This window comes from Pholis gunnellus (genome assembly GCF_910591455.1).
Source record: "Pholis gunnellus genome assembly, chromosome: 1".
Lineage (NCBI taxonomy): Eukaryota > Metazoa > Chordata > Actinopteri > Perciformes > Pholidae > Pholis > Pholis gunnellus.
Genome location: NC_136528.1, coordinates 11865200 through 11885594, shown reverse-complemented (window position 1 = coordinate 11885594; position 20395 = coordinate 11865200). Strand labels below are relative to the sequence as shown.

The following is a 20395-nucleotide window of genomic DNA, read 5'->3' as shown; positions in this document are numbered from 1 at the left end:
TTATGTTTAGGAAAAGATCGTTGTTTGGGTTAAAATAACTACGGAAGTGCTGTTACTTAAGTTCACAAGTTACGCGACAAATACATCAATGTCTTCTTGCTACACATGGGGAATGAACAGCGGTCCTGTGAGAAAGATCGGTTTTGTTTGTCTCATCCAGCTCCTACGAATGCTGAACGAGCACAGCCTGAACTGAATCATCGATCTTAAAGGATAGGTTCACATTTTTTCCAGTAGAGAGAATTTTGTACAAAAAAGCCTACGTTTGGAAGATACCTTTTAATTTGACTGCTGAAGCCTAATATTAACTTCAGATATATTTTGGAATATTTTTTTACACAGAACAAGGACAATGGATTTTATCAACCACTTTACCAATGGTGTCAAGTAAAAAAGCTGAGTTATATACCTGTAATCTCCCATTCCTCTGAGACAGAGGAGTGACAAATAAAAGTGAATTACCTCTTTTCATTAATGGAGACATTGACAGTAAAAGGATCACTATCTACAGCAACACTACAAAACTGCAGACATTCAAGCCTCATATTGACTCACACATTGGAAGGATTAGTGTATAATTAGGAAAGGCTTCCTAAAGCCAGAAAGAGAGAAAATCAACAGAGGAAGTGGATGGCATCATGCACATGTGCATGAACATGTGGGTGTGGGTGTGGGTGTGTCAATGAGGATTTAATTGACGGGAAGATTAAACCTCACATCTGAGAGCAGCCTTTTTTTCAAGGGCGGCCAAGTTGAAGGAGTCTGGTCTCCAGCGTCTGCCCGAGGTTTGGGGTGCTGCGCTCAAGGTTAGCGCAGGCACCCCGCTGAGCGTGCGCTGTCTGAGATGGGTCCTACTTGTTGGACATTCATTATCAAACTCTGTTTGCTCCTTTCATCTGCAGCTCTCTGCAGCACTCAACGTAAACTACAGAGGCACCTTGCAGCTTGACATCTCTCCATTCACTCTGTACCTTAAACAGCATGCTGCCACATCAAAGAGTTGCGGCTGCCTTTGATGTTGCAAAAAGAAAGAGCTCCAATGATCTGCTAAAAACCAATGCAACTTTCTGGAGCCTTGTTTTATTCTTTTGCTACCTCTAGAAGTCTGGAGTCAGGCTCGTCCAGAGAGCGGATTTGGAATCTGGAAAAGTTGAACTGTGCTCTTTGCAAAATGAAGTGAAAGAACAACTGGGAGTCCACTATACCTTTTACATTGATTTTCAGCATTACCGTCCCTGTGGTGCGTGCCATATGTTATAAAGTTGAAGGAGGCTGTCATAAAGTGTCAGGTTTAAAGTGAATTTTAAATGGCCAGGCAACGGCAAACATCCATCACTGTCGACTATAACTATTTATGAGACAATGGATCAATTTGCAATTTACGATGTCGTAGGAGTCATGTCATGAATCAGTGGATATTCATGTCTTGCTATTTCTTGCCGTATATCACCTAAAAACATAACTAACAACATCCTCAGTGTGTAAGTTTAAAAACAAAAATACAACTATCCCAGGTTTTGGGTTTATACTTTAGCATCCAGTGCATGGTAACACAACATCCTTGACAATGAGAGTGCTTGGCTTTAGCTTTGAAAATAGTATGCAAATGGTGCAAATGGCATCTTCTCACTCACTCTGGTGTCTTTATTTTTCTAATAGTGAGCAAATCTCATAAAAGGCCAAACCGTCTCCTAATACTCCTATTTCCCTAGCATGTCTGTGTATCTGAGCATTTTTTGCTGGAGATGTAAATTATTAAACAGTGGTTTATGGCAGTAAAACATTTGCTTTAAAAAAAACTAAAAACGTAGTGATTCCCTAAAACAACTGGGCACTGTAGTAATTAACTCGAACGTGAGTATAGTGCACTTGTTAAGGACTATTTTTAGCATCTAATTAGGACACATTTGATGCTCATACAGCAGAAGGACTGTGTATGTGGGATTGACTCAAAATAAAAGTTGCTGTGTTCATCATTATGAGGGAACATGTCACCCAGTGCATGCACGTGGCTCATTTATGTGTTTCAATAGTTTCTGGACAACAATAGAGCTCCACGGCAGAGAGGAATAAGCTACAGTGGACTTTGGAGACAGACTTGTTAGAGGGATCAATTTATGGTTGATTTTCATGGGAATTGTTTGAACGAATGAAATGATATTTTATGATATATCAAAAACCTACATAACGAAGAAATTCTGATAAAATGGACCATGTAAGCTATTTTACTCACTCAAAAACATATATATACACAAAGTAATACTATATACTACAAGTGGTACCACAATTTCACCTATTTTCCGCCAGGACACGGTGAGCTATGTTCTCCCCGTTACCGATACCAACCAAAATCTACGGCACTTTCACAGACAACCCGCATATCAGAGAGCATGAGGACTCCACACTGAATCCAACCATATCTTCCAAATTCCTCTCCTTCAAACCATTAAAAAGTTACCTCACAAAATTGTAAACGCTTTGCACCTTGAGATGGTGTTCTGGAAGAAAATCACCTAAAATCCAAAATTAATCCTTTCAAGCCATGTGCTCCCTGTCTCTCTCCTCCGTTCTGTGAAGAATCTGAGTCTCTATGAGCGTGTATGAAGGTTAGGTTGTCTTTTTCATTTTGGCCAATGGGTTTGACCCTTGGGGGCGCGCGCCATGGTTTTCGATTTTTATTGGCTTAAAATTCTGTCAATCAACTCAAACATATCATTACACTGCTTAGACTCTTCCGCATTCAACGCTGTGTCGTAGGTGAAAATCTGCCAATTAGAAGGCTGTGTAAGGTTCACAGGAAGTCTGTGAAACTGAAACTGGAGGATGAGCCCTGTTCTACAGGTTATTATAGGGCCCAGGCTCTCAAAATGATGCCAAACTGCTGTATTAGATAGATTGAACACTATTAGTGATAAAAGAAGTGAAATATATAGTTATATAGTATTTAAAATTACAATAAAACAGCTGAAAGTGCTGCTTCCAAAATCAGAATTGACGTCGGCTGACCTCGGCTGACCTGTACAAAACCATCGATATTTCTGGCCTGCTTCACTTTATCAAAGCCACATTTTTTTTGAGACTACTGACATGACTACTGCTATGATTTGGGAGAGTTTTTAGGCTAGCCAGGGCCTCATTTCATGAACCTGAACATTTTCAATTTGAGCTGTGCTTTATCTTCATTCAGCATTTCACAGTAACATATATACTGATGTACACATATATTAACAAATCTCACAAGTGTTAGTGTTATAATTCCATTGAAATTATTCAAATAGACCTTGTAGTTAGAGAGATAAGCCCCGTTGAGTATGGGTATGACATTTTCGAGCAGAGGCCTAAAACTAGAGCTAGGGCTACAACCAGACATATCCGTTTTTCTTTTTAAGGAGGAAGTGCAACCAAGTTTTGGAGAAGTAGTCTGTGAGGAAGTAGTCACATCTTCTTTGGTTTCACACTGACCCTGCCGTGTGCACACACATACAAACACAGAGAACTTCTGTCTTCAATATATCTAAAAGTAGTTCAAACGGTTGTCTTTTTATTCCCAGTATTTTGCTTTTATCCTAAAAAGACCTGTCCTTTCTGGAAATAACAAACGTGTTTTTGCTTTGCTTTTCCCAGTCGTTTGATGACACAGCAAGATGAAAAATCTCTCCGGAACACAAATGGCCCCTTTGTAGTACAGTAGCCAAAAGCCTGTCATTAATCTAAGGCAGCATTAAAAAAAAACAGACAAAAACTCAATTTGGTGTTTGTTACTTGGATTGCATTTTGAGTAACTTTTCATATTGACTTCAGCGCTCAGCCACGGAGGTGTTCACTTGCTATTGTTCCATTCCTTTGCTTTGTTTATGTTTTGAGGGATATCTTTTCTAATGTTTAACACATATAGGGAGGGCATGGGATTAATAGTGTAAGCACTGTTCATGAACAGCAAAATTAAGGACCAACTGATGAATAACTTCTACCCCTCTAAGCCCCGGCCACCTCTGCATCAGAGCGGAACAAAAGAGCCTCTTTCTCCAGTGCCGGTTTGGTGATTATAGGGTGGATTTAATCCTGCTAATTATAATTTCATCAGATATAACAAAGGAGCTGTTCACAATTAAAAGTGACATTTGATGCAGTCGGCTAGAGGGTCCGGCACACTGAACTTTGTCAGCTCGTTTCCTAATTGAATGAACTTGACAATAATTGAAGTGTTTTATTTTTGCCCTTCTTTCCACACATAAAAGACTTCCATGCCAATTAGCGTTAATTCTCCCTTTCTCCCTCCTTTCTTTTCATGCACTTGAGTAGGCAGCAACCTGCCTATTCCAGTCATTTGCATTATCCAAAGCGAATCTACTTTGAAGTTGTGAGATTCTGTAAGAAAAAGGATCCACTTATCCCACATGAAAAACATTTTCAAAGCTCATATATTCACTGGAACAGATGTACATTATCATTGGATTTGCCTTTTTTTTCCTCTTTGCTCCTGTATTGGTAATAGACTACCTCATGTCCTTCTCATCCTCAGTGTTTAGCATCTTGCCTTTACAGAAGCTTGCACCCTGCTGTGCCAATCCACACTTCAAAGCTCTATGCCTATCTGCTGGAAACAAAGCCCACAGAACATATTATGGCAGCCTCTCATTTCCCTATATTAAGTCGATATCATTGCTTTTTTTTGCCAGTGGCAACACAGGGATAGGGTTTATTTCTACGCAAAAAGACCATTCCCTGTAACCCATGTCTCCCCAAAACACAAATACAACATGGTGCACGTGCAGGGGAAAGGTTTATTCTAGTTTTGTCCCTAATGTTGAATTTTTCTGTGACCGTCACCAAGCTGTTAGCTCTAAATATGGAAAAGCCAGAGATGGGGCTTTTATTCTCTGAATGAAATTACATCTAATTACATATTACATGACTGACTGCAGTTCACTTTTGCTGCTGGATGCTGGATATTCTAACGTAACCACCGAACTCTTGTTCACTTCCCTGGAGTCAATGAGCAATGCAAGCAGCACTTCCGGGGACCACACAAATAATGCTACAAGCAGCAATACCGGAGGAAAAAGTTAGGTCAGACATATCTTTCCCAATTTAAGTCTATGGGAAAAGTATTTTTGTGCCCAATGGCATCAAGTAACGGACCAAGAAGTTAAAATTCAACGGTTTGGCTGCTATGAAAATTGGCTTCATAGCCCACTGCTGATCCTGCAAGCCCCCAGGAACAGCATCTGTAAATCAGGGGATGTTTTTTGGGAGGTAAATCAACTTCCCATTACGGACACTTAAATAGACTTTACCTTTACTGTAGACTTCAGGAGAATCCAGATATTTTAGCCCAAGGCTAAGCACTTGGGAGGTGGGGTTAAAGGAAATGCTGCCTTTTGGACCCGTGGATGCAGAAAATTCAAGTAATTTTACACCCAGGAAGTTGAACTTTTTTGGCTTCATGTGCCACTAAGCAACTTTCATGGGAATGAACGAGTCCCCGCCTGCAGCGCTGTATCCAGTTCCCTTTATACATCCATGGGCTTGAGCAGCATGGATTCTACTCAACACTCTAGATTTGATGCCATTCTTGTGCCGTCTTACCAGAGACGCAAAAGTCATCCAATCTGAGCAGTCACAGCTGTACAAATCACAATGGATATGCCAAAAATCTGACTGGGCTGTTATTTTGAACAAGGCCTTAGTCTTTTAATTTATGAAAAGGAAGCCGTGTGTTCAGCAGAATGCTACTGTGTTGATCTCCTTATACCTTGATTAACTTGTTACGTATAATTAAACTACACTGTTGGTACCATAATATCAATTATATATCCTCTTAGGCGCGGGTGGAGTTATTAGAGTAAGTAAATGAAAATGTGCAAATTGTAGTCTTAAATACCTCTGTGCTGTCTCTGAGAGAGCATTGCTCCCCTCACTGCTGCTCTTTATTTTCTTCAGTGTTTCTACAGCCCTCTGGAGGATGATTCTCACAGTAATGGCTTACTGTAATTGCTGTGGGTAGTGCTCATCTATAAATGATCATGCACCCAGACAGACAGTGTTTTCTCATGTTGTAAGATGCTGACCTTTGTTCACTTTGCTGAGAATTAAGGAATCCATCAACACCTATACATCCTTTGACCTCTTTTATATAAACAGCTTTTGGCATTGAACTCCTATTGGCATTTCATTTTTTATAGATGAATATACAGAAGATAACAGACAGAGCGAGTGAACCTTCCACTCTACAACTTTTGCAATAAATGTATTATAATGTAGTAAGCGAGTGTAGTTCATCTTTCTCCAAAATTCCAAAGCAAACTTAAGTTTTAACTTGTAAAACATATCCTACACCCCTTACTCTTTTACCTGAAACACTTATGAAGAGTCCCGAACCAAAGAGACCGAACAACAGAGACAGTGCTGTCATTTCAAAAGGCGTGAATGCATTATCCAACCGTTACTCTGCACTGCAGAAGAAAATCTCCATGAACACCAAGGCTATTACCAACATATGTGAAGAGTTGAAAGGAGTGCAGATCAAAGTCAAAGTAAAAAAAAAGAAGAAGAAGAAAATGTAAAAAAAAGAGTCTCATGCCAGGCTACAGAGAAGAGAGGATGCAGGAGGAAACAGCAATGTCCCCTTTGGCTATACAGCATGTGAAACTTGCAATGAAGATGCAAGGCAAGAACTTTTGGAGCATGTTTTTTTTTTTTAAGATCACTAACGAGGACAAAGAGCCCTGATTTATAACTACAATATGCATTTCAAAACACAGTCCTGACTTGGACATGGCTTTGCGTTGATTGTTTCGCTTGTGGTTGGAGAACCTTTAATCTCATAAAGTGCCTTCACCTTAAAAGATCAGGTTATAGAACTATTGCTCCAACTTGTGTTTTCTCTCCCTGAATGTGAAACTCAGCTGTCATGGCTTTCATTAGTTAGGGCAAATATAGCAACGTTTCATACAGCGCGAGCATGGAATTTAGTTTTGCCAAGTGCTTATGAAACAGTGCTATTTCTTTTTGAGTAATGCTCACTTATGCCATCCTTAAATCACTTTGAATGTTTTTTTTCAGTACTTTCAACAATGCAAACCAAACACTTTTGGTGAACAAGCAATGAAGCTGAACACCTGTGTATGATGTGGTCTCACTAATTATTTATATCTCGAGTAACTGCAGCAACACCTAATTCACTGCTGTGGTAATGTGCAGATTGTGTGTCATATTCCCTTCTATGTTGCTGCAAATGTGCAAATATTATTCACCAGGATAAAGATAATTTTATTCAGAAATAATTTAAAAATCATCCATAACATTCTACTAACAACTTAGCTAACAGTCAATCCTGAAGCAGCAAATAGGAAACTTCGTAAAGCTAACCGTCATGAACGGGCTGGTTTTTCTGATGCGCAGCATGATTTTGCAGGCGTTCCTGTGCTTTTTAATAGACTTAATGCTTTAGAGCCATTTCTTTATTGTTCCTAATTTGTATGCAATGGCACAACTCAAGCCAAGACTATACTTGCTCTTATGTCTTTGAAAAAGAAAAATCTCTGGGATAAGCACAAGTCAGCCCGTCTCATCATAAGGGGGAGGCGAGGGGGGGGGGGGGGGACTTTAAAAGTGCATCTATCAACGCCTATAGAAGGCCCGGCCACGTGGAGATCTCTCAAACCATACTTTTAATGGGTCCTGCATTCCTGATTAAACTGGTAACTGCAGGTTAATTGAAACCACAGCAGAAAACGTGTAATATGGTCAATTGATTAAAAAAGTTTTTTGGCAAAGAATCTCTGGTTCTGGTAAAAAATGTGACTTTAATACCTCCAATTATTTTTCCTTCTAAACCTTGTGTTTCAAAGGGAGGAACTCTTTTTTTTACTATACATTACATACTCACCATATATTTAAAATACATTTTCCCAAAAGTAAAATGTGTGTAGATTTGCTATCATAAATGTAACAGATTACTTTACACCTCTGATATGGATGCTTTTGATAGCTGAAATGTGTAACGCAGCTGTAATAATAACCTTGTAAGCTCTGTTAGGATAGAAACCATTTGTAATGATGATACAAGTTCTGCGGGTCACACTGCATTGCTTACACAAATAGCCGCGTTCGTGAGAGGAAGGCGTATCACATTGCCAAGAGGCAGCCTCTCTGCGGTCGCCCCGACCAGAGATAAGCTGCTAAGCTGCAGATGAAAGTGTGTGTGCATGTAGAGAGCGTGGCGTGGTGAGCAGCTGTGGTCCGCCAGATTTGGGAGCCCTCTGTGACACCAGTTAAGATACAGTGGAGAGGAGCTTTACTTTACTACACACACACACACACACAGTCGTTTCCTGTTACCCTTCACATCAATTCTGCTGACTTCTTACAAAATGAAGAGTATGAATGTAGATAATAGGAAAAGATACACCCCAAAAAATGCAAATGCATGGAGATAAATTATTTTCATTGAATGAGAATTCACAGAATGTTCTGGTTTAGTACAGGAAGGCAACAGCAGACATGTAACGTAGTCTTTCTGTCATCCAAACATACCCGGTGTCATCTTGTTTTCATCCTAAAGGCCCCGGGAGTGGCCCTCAGCTCCTCACAGTAACACGTTGGGGCCTTTCCGTCTGTGGGTTAGCGTGTGAATATAGAATGGTGCTTTGTGGAACCTGCAGAGGATAGATATAGATATGGATGGACGGTTGGCCCCATATAGTTTATATTTTGTAAGAAATTACAAATAGACGATATCTGATGAATGCGTCAACATAAATTGATAAAGCAAAGATCCCGAGAATGTCTATAAAAAAAGGTTCTCACTAGTTTCAAGTACAGTATATGGTCATCTACGGACATCTGACCTGAAAAGGCTGAGACGAACCCCCAACATTGCAACAAGCCGTTTCCGCTCTGGATGAAGAAATGACTGTATGAAGGCTGATCGATCTTTTCATTTAACTCTCAACAGGAAAGCAAATATGTTTATTTCCAAAAATGAAAGATCCACTTGGTAGTAGATTTGTTTTTTTATAAAACAATGCAAATGTTGTGTTTTAGCACAAATACAGTAGATGACATGCTAATATGTTTAACTGGTAGATTTAGAAGGCATATAAGTTATTGTAAATACACTGTGCAGATTTACACAATAAAGCCGACACTGACAATAAAAATTAAATAAAGTGACCCCACAAGTCAGCGAGTTTATAAGGAACAGGTTCATACTTTAATAAAAGGTTTTTTTCTCCCCTTGGCACAGATCTGCTATCAAATAAATAAAGCAATTAATCAAATACAATCTATATAAACTAAACAAAGTCATGAAAAAAACATTAGGAGGGAGGGAAAAGGGAGAGAAACAGCTAGTGCTAAACAACTTTTACAACAAACACCGAGTGAAGGTGTGTTTGCGTGTAGAGAGAGAGAGACGGACCGATAACTACTCCTCCCTACTAGGACTGGTGGGTATTGGAGTACTAGCTGACAGTAGGCGAGTGAAATAGATTAACAGTTTTTTTATTATAAATAAGCCTTATTTTCTTTCTACATGATGCTGGTTTATCATTTCTGCAGTCCGCTATATACATCAGAGTTTAAAAAAAATATTGATACATGGATGTTAAAAAGTAAATTAGTGGTGCAACACATATAATAATATGGATACTGACGATGTTATACAACAGGACAGAGGATGGTGGATGCTGAAGTTTGTGTGACATGGTTTGAAAACATTTGTTCCGAAAAGTGGCGCTGACAATTAAAAACGACCAAAAAAAAAAAAGTATAATTAAAGAACAAAAAAACATTCAGGTGGATTTAGATAGCTGATGGCTGAAAACAATATTATTCGGATTCCAAATATAGATATATTGTTATGGAAAAAGTCAGAAGAGGGGTTTTGACAGAGATTGCCTGAAGATTAAAAAGGTTTCAAAAGGAAGTCGGTGTGACAAAACCGAGAAGAAAAAAAACTGCTTTCCCAACTCTCACCAAATACTTTAGAGGTGCTCTTGAGCAAGGCATATCACCCCCGGTCGCTCCAGTGATGCTGCTTTGAAGACTGCGGTGTGGAAGTGTGTTTGTAGTGGCCAGCTTTCTGATGCGAGTTCATGTAATTGTACGAATGTGAAGCGAGGCATTAAAGAAAGGAGTTCCCGTCTGTTCAGTAAAACTCTCTCGGGGTGAAAGAAGTTTAGAAATTGCAACCTGGCTGAGGGTCTGACCGAGCCTTTCACCCAAATTCCTTCAGAAGCCCTCGCTCATCGTGTCGAATCGGACCACCCAGCAGGAGGAACGGTTGCCTGCGTGCAGACGACCGTTTCCACACTACCTACATTTGGAGCATCACGCTGCTATCAACACTGTTTCAGGCTGAGGGGGGAAAAACCATTGACAAAGGGGTTACAGTTGTATGTTGTCCAGCAACAGCAGTGTGAGAGGAGGAAGCTGAGGTATGGAGCACAGCTGTGATTACCACCGCCGGGTCCCATGGGACAACCCGACTGACTGGTGCCTCCGTTTAAGGATGGCCTGCAGCTGTGACAGGACACCGCAGGGCTGAGGGCAAGACTGGCATTCACTGCATTCTTGCTCATCGCAAACACATGCACGCGCTTAAGGCAGACTAACACAATCAAACATGGTGGATATAGTTTGAAGGCTAGTGGGCCTTGTGGTCAGGTTAGCATAATCCATCACTATCTCATTTGCTCTGTATGGATGAGGCATTTAAGCTCTAACAAAAGACTACAGCAGGCCGTTTCTAAATGTGATGCTGGGATGTGCTAAAAAGAACACGTGTGCTCATGAAGAACAAGGAGGAGAAAACAGTGAACTGCTATCCTGGAGAACCAACAAGGCGATCTCAGTTCACTGCCTCACGTGTTGCTGGCAGAAACATCTGCATTTACTTGTTTCATGGCAGAGCATCATGGGATAGAAGAGACGGTACCCGGTGCTGGCTGGAGGGCAACAGTGGTGAGTTATGGGTCTAGTGGAGACTGGTGGCCGGGCTCAGTGTTATCCAGCACCAGAGGAATGAGACAGCTGAAAGAGCCCTCGCCCCGCCGCGCCACAAACAGAGCCTTGTTGGCTGAGCGCTGAGGCCACATGGCGGTACGGTGAAAGACCTGCTGACAGCTGGGGGACAGGAAGATGCCATGGAAACAGCGGGAGCAGCCGCGTGACCCCCCGGGGCCAGGCCGAGGGCTGGGCGACCCAGAGTTAGGGAGAGTGCTGCCCTGAAAGTCAAGAAACAGAAAAAACGTTGTGCTGGCCAACTCCAAGGTGTGAATACGTGTAACTGCTCGGATCTGAAGCAAGGCAGGGGTGAAAAATCACATGCATGCTCAGCAAAATATATTCCCTGCATGAATAACAAACAAAAATACCGTAAAGGCCAAACTTCATACTGATGGATGAATACACCAACCTCTAACAGGCTTGCATTATGCATTAAAAAATAATAAGGCCTGAACCAGAACTTCCTATTGCACTGATGTCATGATCACCTCATGTCTAGAGTATCATGGGACTGAGATCATGTGATTCTGGACTTTCAAACTGGCGTTAAAGTGAAAACTACACGGCCACTTTTGAGAAATGTTCTGTAATCTTTGCAGATTTTTTCAGTTTCTAAATCACCTTTATGCAGAACCCACACACCAGCACTGAATGCGCGACATGAACAGCATGACGTTTGTGTATGTTTCAATGAGATCAGCATGCGTTGTGTAAAACACTATGTGGTGTGAGGTCCAGCGCCTGAACAGCACTGCTGAGAGTTGGGATTTGAGTCACTCAGGCATAAGCACCGGATCACACTTACGTATCAAATCACAGGGCGAGACCGTTGAAACAGAGAGTGAGACTGTTGCACATGTTCTAGTCAACATGGGGCTCCGAGTGGTCTTATAAAAAGCAGTTGTGAAGGAAAACGAACATAGAAGCTTCGGATAGTGAATACAAAGATATCACATTATCAATGAAGCTTATAAAATTGATAACAATATATACCTTATGTACAGTCAATGTTAGTCAATACAAGTAAGGAGCTTTTTGTCACTTACTGCAGATTATGACACCATTTCTTTTCTTTCAAAAAAAGTTTCTCAGTAATTTGAAAATAACCTCTGAATGCTTAGTCACCATAACATCATCATCATCATCATTAACAATTAGGATACAATTAGAGGTAGCAGCGGATTTGGGATCTCTGTTCTTTTTTCCTTTATAACATTTCAACATTTTTCCTTCCCATTTTTGCTTACGTGGCATTGCGTGCTTGAATCAGAATCTTCATTTTCATCTTCAAATAACCTGCCTGACAGCCTGCTTTAAATACTCACGCACCCATGAGCGCACTTCGAGTGGTTTTCAACAGACACCAGTGTCGTGACACTCTCACACACACACACACACACACACACACACCCACACACATATACACACTATGCCCGGCTCTCCTATCTTTCATATATTTTCATCTTTACATCACAGTCTTTCTTCCTCTCGTGCTTCCTTTTTCCTTAAACACCTTTTGGGTCTGGAAGGGTTATGGTGCTGGTTTAGAGCCGCAGAGTTCACCAGGGAGAGGATTACATCTTCAGGGTTGTTTATCAAATTGTCCCTCTGTGCTTCCTCTCTGGCCCCCGCCGTGATCCTCAGTCCTGCTGTGGCCCTAAATCACTGTCCTGCTGCATACCCCAGCTTTTGTATGTACGACCAACCTCTTTATAACACTGATTAATAACCTCTCAGCACTGGGACACCCCTCCCATGATCCTCCTCTCCTGCCCACGTCCCGTGTCAACTACAAAGGCACTTGCAGTACTGCACAATGTAGAGTGGCCCGGCAGCTGACGAAGAAAGCTCACTGCAGTCGGTGTCTGCCGGCCTGCTTGGGTTTTGTGGGACGTTAGAAGAGCTGAGCTGTCCCACGCAGGGCGGAAATTCAGGACTGGTAAAAGTGGTGGTAGTGGTGATGGTGTTCATGGTGGTGGTGATGCTCATGCCGCTGCACCATTTGTGCCAGCCCCTCCTTGTACAGCAGCACACTGGGCAGGTCCCTCACCTGCTCCTTCTCCACCACGGGTCCCGGAGCCAGAGAGCCTAAGGCCCTGTAGCCCTGGCTTTCCTTGGACCGCTGCTTGTGCTTGCGGTAGGGGGCTGTGGACTGGTGAGGTGGGGTCTGGCTGGGTAGCGCCGTGGGAGGAGGGACACCCCGGCTTCGCATCACCCTGCCACCGATCTGTGCAGGAGGTGTGCGGCTGTGGGTCTTAGGAGAACGGAGGGCATGTTTCCCTGAGTGTTGGCCTCGCGTGCGGGCCGGGTGGAGGCTGACGGGTGCAACGGTGTCCACAACAGTCTGTAGGCGGCGGTGGTGGGAATGGGATTGGCCGTTTTCTGGTTCGTGGGAGCGAGAACGAGTCTGGTTGGATGAGCGGGTCTGAGGCTCTGCTTTCGTCGGCTCTGGGGTGGGCGCTGTGAGGGGGACACAGGTATTTATTTTAACTGAGAAAGCAGAATAAAGGAGAAACAAAAACTATTCTCTCACAGGACTTGTCAAAATGCACTCAATACTTTGGGAAAAAAGGAAGGAAAATTACGTGCAAATGATCGAGAAAACAGCCCACTAATGAAGTGAAAAAAAAAAGCTCCACAATAAGATCCTGGCAGCTTTACTTCAGGTTCTTTCTTCACGCGGATAACCCTGACTCAATGTGACAGAGAGCAGATCTCTGTTAGCACTTTTCTAACAGGACCAACATTAAAATAATCACTTGTCATCACTGACCGTCAGATCAAGGCTGCTGCTTATTAGACTTAATATTTCCCTTCACAACAGCCCTTTATGTTGATGGGCTTTAGCCTTGAACACTTGATGTATTGTGCTTGCCCGAGCCCAGATGTTTGTACTGGCTGGTAGTTCCACCTAATGGCTCCGAGCAGGTGCCGCAGTAATGAGGGCCCCTGGATGCAGCTTCAAAGGGCCACGGCCTGCGTTTCTCCCTCCCCCTCTCCCCCTCTCCCCCTCTAAAGCCCTGGCCCCGGTCCACTCACCGGCTCCGAAGCGGGATGTGTAGTTTTCGATGCCTGCCAGGTCCAAGTAGTGGTTCCTGCGTTCCAGGTTCTCATCCACGCAGTGGCGCTGGCAGCCAGGCTGGGTGTGGTGGTCACTGTGGTGGCGCCTGTGGACACAAGCGGCACCTCTCATTAGGTAGCAGTTTGGGACGGAGAGGTTCAGTATGTTGGTGTTTGGAGAAAGTAAAACGAGTGTTCCTTGTGATCAGGCAGGGGCACAGTAATTGTTAGAGAAGTGAGATTGTGACTGGAAAATCACAGGTTTAAACCTCAACTGGGAGGATTTGAAAAGTGCAGTGAGAGGGCAGCGTCTCCCCCACTGTACTGAGGAGAGGCTAGCAGTGGAGGTGCATTTGGGCAAAACTAATTATAGAGTAGCAAACTATTGCAGCTCCCAAGTGTGAATCCTTCCTCAAACAACCACTACCCCTAGACAAAGTTTCTGATGTTAAAAAGTAAATGTTATAATCAGTGATAGAATGAAAAAAATATATGTATACATAATATATTTCATATTCTTCTTATAGACACCACAAGCTTCAACAATAGAGACGGACTTGTTCCGGGGAGGTGGGTTTTTACCTTAGGAGTGCTCGAGTCTTCTTGTCCGCACTCTTGGGGTCTTCTATGCACTTGTCGTATTTCTCCCTGGGATGGGACATGTCTGTGTATGAAAGACACAAGGCTATTATCAAAGAGAGCTACACAGAGCCGCCACACACACAAACACACACACACACACACACATGACAACAGTCACACAAGCCTCAGAAGAAAGCAACCTTTGTTTTGGGCTTTTACTTTGAAGATCTATAGAAAAGGAAAACAACAATGCTTCATTTATTCTATTTTCAACTCCCAGCCTCTTATAAGGAAAAAAAACACGCAGACTTCAGAAATTGTTTATTAAGGACTCGAGATCTGATGCGGTTTCAAATTAGCATGAAGGCAACCGACGATATTTTCAAAGCTTGCTCTGTTTGAATCTCTTGACGGATATTTATAGCCGAAACAATAGGACGCAAACACACAGGAATATATACTTTTTGAGATATTTTTCCCTGACTACTTGTTTACCAAGTCGTCAGTGAGAAAAGTTAAGTTTAATGTCGCTATATTTTCCCGGCAGCTCTGAGAAGGGGGGGGGAGGAAGAGAGGGGAGAAGAGAGGAAAAGAGGGAACTTTGGAGAAAAGAAAAATGGCTGCGGTTATCAAAAGGACTCGGCACATCTCTTAAGGTTTCTTTCAGAGTATTTGAAGGCGCTGAGGGAGGGGGCCCTCTCTTAGCTCTGTCACTCCCCCCATCATTAAAAATGAACCCCATTGAGTGGGAGAGATGGAGCGACGCAGAGACTGCGAGGAACAAAGCTCTGACAGGCCTGAAGCAGCCGCCTTTCTGCATGACAACAAACACGTCTCTGGGTGAGCTGACAGCAGGCAACACAAGGGGGACCCCGAAACGCCCTCTCTTCTCTACCCCCCCCCTCCCTCCCTCCCTCCCTCCCCCGCCCACTGTGTTAATGCAAGCTTTACCTGCCGCGCCCTGCGTACAGCTCCTCCACCGCTGGCTGGAGTCGGGAGCCATCGACAGCTTGACCCGCAACGTCTTGCTGCTGCTGGGAGAATGGTTGACGGAGGAGTCCACGACCTCATAGATGGTGTGGAGCAGGCTGGTGATGTCCTGCAGGGCAGAAGAGGTGGAGGAGATCTTAAAATGTTGTTTTTTTTAATACACGGCATCCATTTAAGAGAGATGAGAATCATTTAACCGAGTATTAATCTGACGTAGGTGGATATTTTAAAAGAAAAGCAAGAAAATAGGGCAAACGGGAGACTATTTGTATCACTATACTGTTTGAATTCAATATTCTGTAGCTTTGTGCATTACAACTCTGTATCATAAGTGTCATGCTAGCTAGGAATTTAAAGAAGTGACACTGTGAACAGAGAACAGAGGAGCTCACTCAGCTTTCCAAGTTGAAGCCATCAGACACGGTGTAAAGACAAGTTAGAAATTCATGAAAAGAAACGTCTTGGCGGTACCAGAAGAGGCTGATGTGAGCGCTACACTTTCTCTGTTTAATTCCTCAGTGTCTCTTAAATGACTGAAATTACATCTGCTTAACGAGCAACTCCTGTTTACACTTTCCAAAATGAAGGCACAAAAGCATGTCTGCATAAACTCAACCACACGTAAGCGCACATTCGCATTTAAAAAGTGATGCCACGCTGATTTGAGAAAGAGGTAACCGGCCATATTTGGACAGCTTCATTTGCACATTAGCTAATACAGTCTCTTGTGGCTGTTTAGAAGCTGTATTTTTGCACTGGTGAGTGTTTTTGTGCACCATACTGAGATAATGACTCCTTTTTGGGTGCTAGCAAGTGCGCTGGATCTTTTTATAGCAAACCAGAATCTTAATTGTCTTTAAAAAATGCTACATGGCAGTGACGTGAAATGAAGTGACTCATACAGGTACAGTATCTCAAATCTCATTAGTGTTTTACTTTAGATGGTAACACTGTTTCACCATTAGAGCACCTTTGACAGAACTGCTGAGAATTAAGCCGACACCACATAAAGACTCAAACAGCATCATTTTCACTCACTACAGCTCTTTGAATCATAAGAAAAAGGACCACTATGAATTCTTCAGGGACCGGTTCCACATACTGGTTTCAGACATAGTGCAAGAAAAAAAGTTAAATGAAATAAAATAAAAGCTTCCTGTGTCATTTTTGGTTTCCTTCTCTTTTTTTTATTTGTGTGATGGAATAAAAAAAAGAAAGTTGCAGAAGAAAGGTTTTCTTTCCCCCTTCCAACCGCCGTCTGCCGTCTCATGAGCCATGGAGCCACAGGCGATGCCAAAAAAACTGCACAGCCAACCGCACTGAGGACAGCTCAAGTCTCTTTGCGCTGTTTCAAGTCGTTCTCAAAAAACACGGGCCTTTCTGGATGTTCTCTCAGATCTGCAGCAGGCAGACGCAAGCCACAAGGTACCTCGCAGGAGCGGAAACGCGCACACGTCGCTGGATTTGGTTCTCAGCAGTGAGATTGGGTTTGAGGCTTGTGATTTATATCCTCCTGTTCTTTTTGGGGTGTAGCGATACCAGAATAGAGCAAAAATTAAGATTTACAGGGAAGTCATTTATTCACTTATACCCAAAAGGGGGTCGTTTTGTAGCTCTGAGCTGCTGACCAGAAGCATTTTGCAACAAGTAAAATCTGCCTCTTCAGACATGTTTCATTCATATTGTTTCATTTTTGTCTTAAAAGCCTAATTTGACTGATTAACAATACACTTTTTGAAGAAATTCGTACTACAGCTACTGCGTGGTGTTGGAGGTATTCTTTGTTTATTACATCTATTTATCAGTTCATTCATTCATACAAGCTTTTTTTCCCAGGTAAATAAAGATGATTACCTCTCTGGTGACTTTGCCATTGTTGTCAAAGTCGTAGAGGGTGAAGGTCCACTCCTGTCGGTTATCCTCCTCCACGGAGACGGCACACTCCAACTCCTGAAAACAGAGCGGCACTGAACTATCAGTATCATCCGGCGTGTACATGCGTGTGTGCTGCCACTGCCCTAGTTTCATCCAGAGGGGAGGTAATAAACGTCCCGTTCGGTGTTGACACTCACTTCAAACTGGAGCTGTTTCTGTGGCCCTGCGGGAGATTGGCTGTCCCTCTCCTGCATCTTCTCCACACAGCAGCTGTCTGTCTTCTCTGGGGGTAAAGCCACTGCAGTCACGCACACACACACACACACACACACACACACACACACAGAGAGAGAGAGAGAGAGAGAGAGAGAGACACACACACACACACACATAAGCAAAGATAAAAGAGAAAGCCTGAGGATGGAAACGTCGGGTGCAGTCATAACCTGAGGATATGTCGTCGCCTTCAAGTGTTCCTTGTAAGCTCCTACTTCCGAGTTTGGCAGCCGCAATTAAGATGTGTCGCATATTCAAGTGCTCCTGGTGGGAAATAAACCTACACAGCCAAACTCCTCCGTTTTTGTCTCACTGCTTATATTCTGAAATTGTAATATTTATAAAAAAACACTGGAAAGTATTTGCAGTGTTTTTTGTGAGTATCACCAACATTAAATGTTAAATTTAGTTTGGCCGCGCAAATGCTCTGAGCTAGTAGGGTGTATTTACGGTATTTCTGATAATACTCAATACTCACAATCAAAATGTGCTCTTCTGAGTTAATTGACCTAAATTGATCTTTAAGTTGACACGCCCCTTAAGTTGAATGGTTTCGTGTCAGGTAGCAGGATCATTATTGCATCATTCCAGAGAGCCAAAGTGCTGCTGAAGCAAAAAACACTGATATCAAGACTGGAACTGAAATCCAAGATATAAATCTAACAGAAACAAAAGAATTTTTTAAACTGAGACAGAATTAATTCTCCAATGGCAAAAGCTCCTCCATCAACCACACATGCAGTAACAGTTATTAAGCTCTTAGCTACGTTATATATTTAACCCAAGAGGTTCACACTGAGCGGGGGTGTCGAACATGAAACTGAATGACATAACATGTCTTAAACATGATAGAATATTCGGATATAAACGTGGATCGGAAACAGCATGTGAAGCATGAAAAGGCCCATGGGAGACCCATGGGAGCTCATCGCTTTACGGTATGACATTCACCGTAAATTACCATCCAGACATCCAGTAAAGGCAGAAAGTCCAGCGGGACTATCTGTCATATGCACTTAAACTGATGGCCAGATCCACCTGTGTGGAGTCTGACAACATTGACTATGCCATACGAGTCAATGATTGTTTGTTTCACTGTACTATTACAGCACAGATTTCCCAGACAGGATTCAAACGGAGAAGGTCCCGTTGACAAATGTAATACTCCTTTTAACACCAAGTCAACGAGTCAAAAGTTTGCCCCTGATGTGAATGCATCAACAACCCTGCTCTGTTGTGAAATCAGTGAGTCATACGGGGGTTAGTTCAACATTACATGAATGTTAATGTTGGTGTATTTTTGGATTTGAACTATATTGTAAGGTAGTCCGCCCCGGTGGACAAATATAACACAACGGTCCCTGTCTGGTTCGATATTTTAGTTTCAACGTTGGATGCCGGCCCAGACCTGATGCCACCAGATATCCTTCTCTGCTTTGAAATCCAGCATTTGTTTGACACACAAGACCGCAGAAACACGCGGCGTGTAACTGAGATTTTGGGAGGCGTACGCGGAGGCTCCTTTGCGAGCCTCTATGAGTTGCTTCATCCTCATATATCTTTACTTTTGCAGAAGCTTGTCCCAGCCAGCCTGTATGTTTTACCTCTCGTCATTTAGCTTTGCATGAGCATCAGCTCCGCTCCCCCTCATCCAATCACAGTCCTGCGGGGCGCACACACACACACACACACACACACACACACACACACACACACACACACACACACACACACACACACACACACACACACACACACACACACACACACACACACACACACACACACACACACACACACACACACACACACACACCAATAAACCCGCACAGACCACACCCCTCTCTCTCTCTCCACCCTCCCCTGCTCCGCTCTCTCCTCTGCCACACTTTGAAGTTCCGTTCTCAAACCTTTTGGAAGAAGATCAGACCGGCTGTAAAACAGAATCACTAATTAATTAAGCCAAGTCAAATCTGAAACACTGTTTGTTTGCTCGCCAACGGAGCAGACACAACAGCTCAATTTCTTTCCTCCTGATCCAAAGCAGATCAAAGCAGACCTGTCTCATCCCTGGGTAGGGGAAAATGCCAGAAATGGAAGGCATCGTCCCAGGGAGCTTTTACCAACTTTTTGGAGAGGAGCAGCATTTGGGGTCCCGCTGTTTGATCATCCGAGGTGCTCAAAGGGAACATTGTGCACGAGGGCAAATCTGTTCCGTAGCAGGCTCAATATGGCAGTGAGATGCTTATCTCGGGAGCTAATGAAATGCCGGGAGGAGTAACAGTAATCTGCTATCACCCCACAACCCCCCCCCCCCCCCCCCCCCCCCCCCCCCCCCCCCCCCCCCCCACCACCACCACCACCACCACCACAGACATAAGCCGACTCTTTATGAGAGGAGCTGAGCCAGGGGATTGGCTGCACATCAGATCTGAGGGGCAAGACGAGGGCAGCCCAGGCAGGCACCCTCCAAGCCAAGCCTGTTTTCCAGCAGCCATGCAACACACACGGTGCACTCGTACACAGAAACGGGGGAAGTTCGGGAGATCGCACACACTGTGAGCAATCACACCCAGCTTAGCTAGGCTACTGTATTACA

At 43.2% G+C, this 20395-nt stretch overlaps 1 protein-coding gene across 1 annotated transcript in view; it reads right to left on the bottom strand.

Moving 5' to 3' along the window:
* Positions 1-9042: 9042 nt before the first annotated feature.
* nkd1 (NKD inhibitor of WNT signaling pathway 1) overlaps positions 9043-20395 on the bottom strand; it is a 32032-nt gene continuing 20679 nt past the window's right edge. The window contains exons 5-10 of the mRNA XM_079156785.1: positions 17718-17818; positions 17500-17595; positions 15607-15754; positions 14656-14737; positions 14053-14180; positions 9043-13473 (exon numbers count right to left, since the gene is read on the bottom strand). Of these exons, the coding sequence (XP_079012911.1) occupies positions 12944-13473; positions 14053-14180; positions 14656-14737; positions 15607-15754; positions 17500-17595; positions 17718-17818 (1085 nt within the window). The 3' untranslated portion in view covers positions 9043-12943. The remainder of the gene's footprint in view (positions 13474-14052; positions 14181-14655; positions 14738-15606; positions 15755-17499; positions 17596-17717; positions 17819-20395) is intronic.